The sequence below is a fragment of the Hippopotamus amphibius genome, chromosome 13 (genome assembly GCF_030028045.1).
Source record: "Hippopotamus amphibius kiboko isolate mHipAmp2 chromosome 13, mHipAmp2.hap2, whole genome shotgun sequence".
Taxonomy (NCBI): domain Eukaryota; kingdom Metazoa; phylum Chordata; class Mammalia; order Artiodactyla; family Hippopotamidae; genus Hippopotamus; species Hippopotamus amphibius.
The window spans coordinates 77,823,578-77,825,187 of record NC_080198.1 but is presented as its reverse complement, the minus strand read 5'-3'; the positions used below and the strand labels follow the sequence as shown (position 1 = coordinate 77,825,187).

The 1,610-nt window shown below is 38.8% G+C and overlaps 1 protein-coding gene across 1 annotated transcript; it reads left to right on the top strand.

Moving 5' to 3' along the window:
• Positions 1-378: 378 nt before the first annotated feature.
• LOC130835298 (translationally-controlled tumor protein) lies at positions 379-1,264 on the top strand. Its single transcript, XM_057706767.1, has one exon. The coding sequence runs from the start codon at positions 490-492 to the stop codon at positions 1,006-1,008; it is 519 nt and encodes a 172-aa protein (XP_057562750.1). The 5' UTR covers positions 379-489; the 3' UTR covers positions 1,009-1,264.
• The last annotated feature ends 346 nt before the right edge of the window (positions 1,265-1,610 follow it).

Sequence of the window (1,610 nt, the reverse complement as noted above, 5' to 3'; positions counted from 1 at the left end):
AATTTTAAACCTAATTTTCAGAAATAAAAGAAAGTAGTAAGACAGAGAGTAGAAGAATAAGAAAGTAATTCCTTCAAAGGCTTAAATCTGCAATACAAAAATCATACATTAAAAATAATTTGCTTCTGGCATACTCAAACTCATGGACTCAAATTCATGACGGCAAAATGTCATGAAAGAAATTTAGAAAATAATAAAAAAAAAAGAAACCTATGAAATAATCTAGAAGAAAATATTTTACATCTAATGAAACACATTTATATTAATATTTAGGCTTTCAATAAAAGGATCATATACAAAAGAAACGTCTTCAAGTAAAGGTCTCTAAGTACCCACAAATATTTCCTAGAACACATGATAAAAAGAAACCCAGGCCTTTTCCGCCCGCTCCCCCCTCCCCCCGAGCGCCGCTCCGGCTGCACCGCGCTCGCTCTGAGCTCCGGGCTCCTAGTGAGGTAGCGCCACCGTCGTCTCCCTCCAGTCGCCATCATGATCATCTACCGGGACCTCATCAGCCATGATGAGATGTTCTCCGACATCTACAAGATCCGGGAGGTCGCGGACGGGCTGTGTCTGGAGGTGGAGGGGAAGATGGTCAGTAGGACAGAGGGTAACATTGATGACTCGCTCATTGGTGGAAATGCCTCCGCTGAAGGCCCTGAGGGCGAAGGTACCGAAAGCACAGTAGTCACTGGTGTCGATATTGTCATGAACCATCACTTGCAGGAAACCAGCTTCACAAAAGAAGCCTACAAGAAGTACATCAAAGATTACATGAAGTCAATCAAAGGAAAGCTTGAAGAACAGAGACCAGAAAGAGTAAAACCTTTTATGACAGGGGCTGCAGAACAAATCAAGCACATCCTTGCTAATTTCAAAAACTATCAGTTCTTTATTGGTGAAAACATGAATCCAGATGGCATGGTTGCTCTGCTGGACTACCGTGAGGATGGTGTGACCCCATATATGATTTTCTTTAAGGATGGTTTAGAAATGGAAAAATGTTAACAAATTTGGCTGTTACTTTGGATCTATCACCTGCTCGTCATAACTGGCTGGTTGCTGCTTTCCATCCACACAACACCAGGACTTAAACAAATGGGACTGATGGCATCTTGAGCTCTTCATTTTGACGTTGATTTGTTTGGAGTGGAGGCGTTGTTTTTGAGAAAGAAAAACATGTCATGTAGGTTGTCTAAAAATAAAATGCATTTAAACTCAAAAAAAAAAAAAAAAAAAAAAAAAAAAAAAAAAAAAAAAGAAACCCAGACTGACACATTCCAAATAGCTGTGACATCCCTAGTAACCTTGGAGAGGCAACTGATCTGTTAGTGATGATCAGGAGAGAGAAATTTTTCTAGTTTATTTTCTCATCAGGCACTTAAAAGTTCTGTCATATTCTTAAAGCTTTTTTTCTCTTAGCTAAAATACACATAGTATGCACTTTCACTCACCCACTATAGATCTCTACATTTTTAATCAGTTAACCTCCAAAATGAGATGATGTTCCAATCTTTGAGATCCTATAACCATCCTATTTCTAAATGGATTTCCCTGATTTGAGATTTTGTTTTGTTGTTGTTGTTTGTTTTAGTCTGAGTTTTGGAGGA

Coding starts and splice junctions, on each gene's coding strand:
- LOC130835298 (XM_057706767.1), top strand. CDS start 490: ATGATCATCTACCGGGACCTCATCAGCCATGATGAGATGTTCTCCGAC.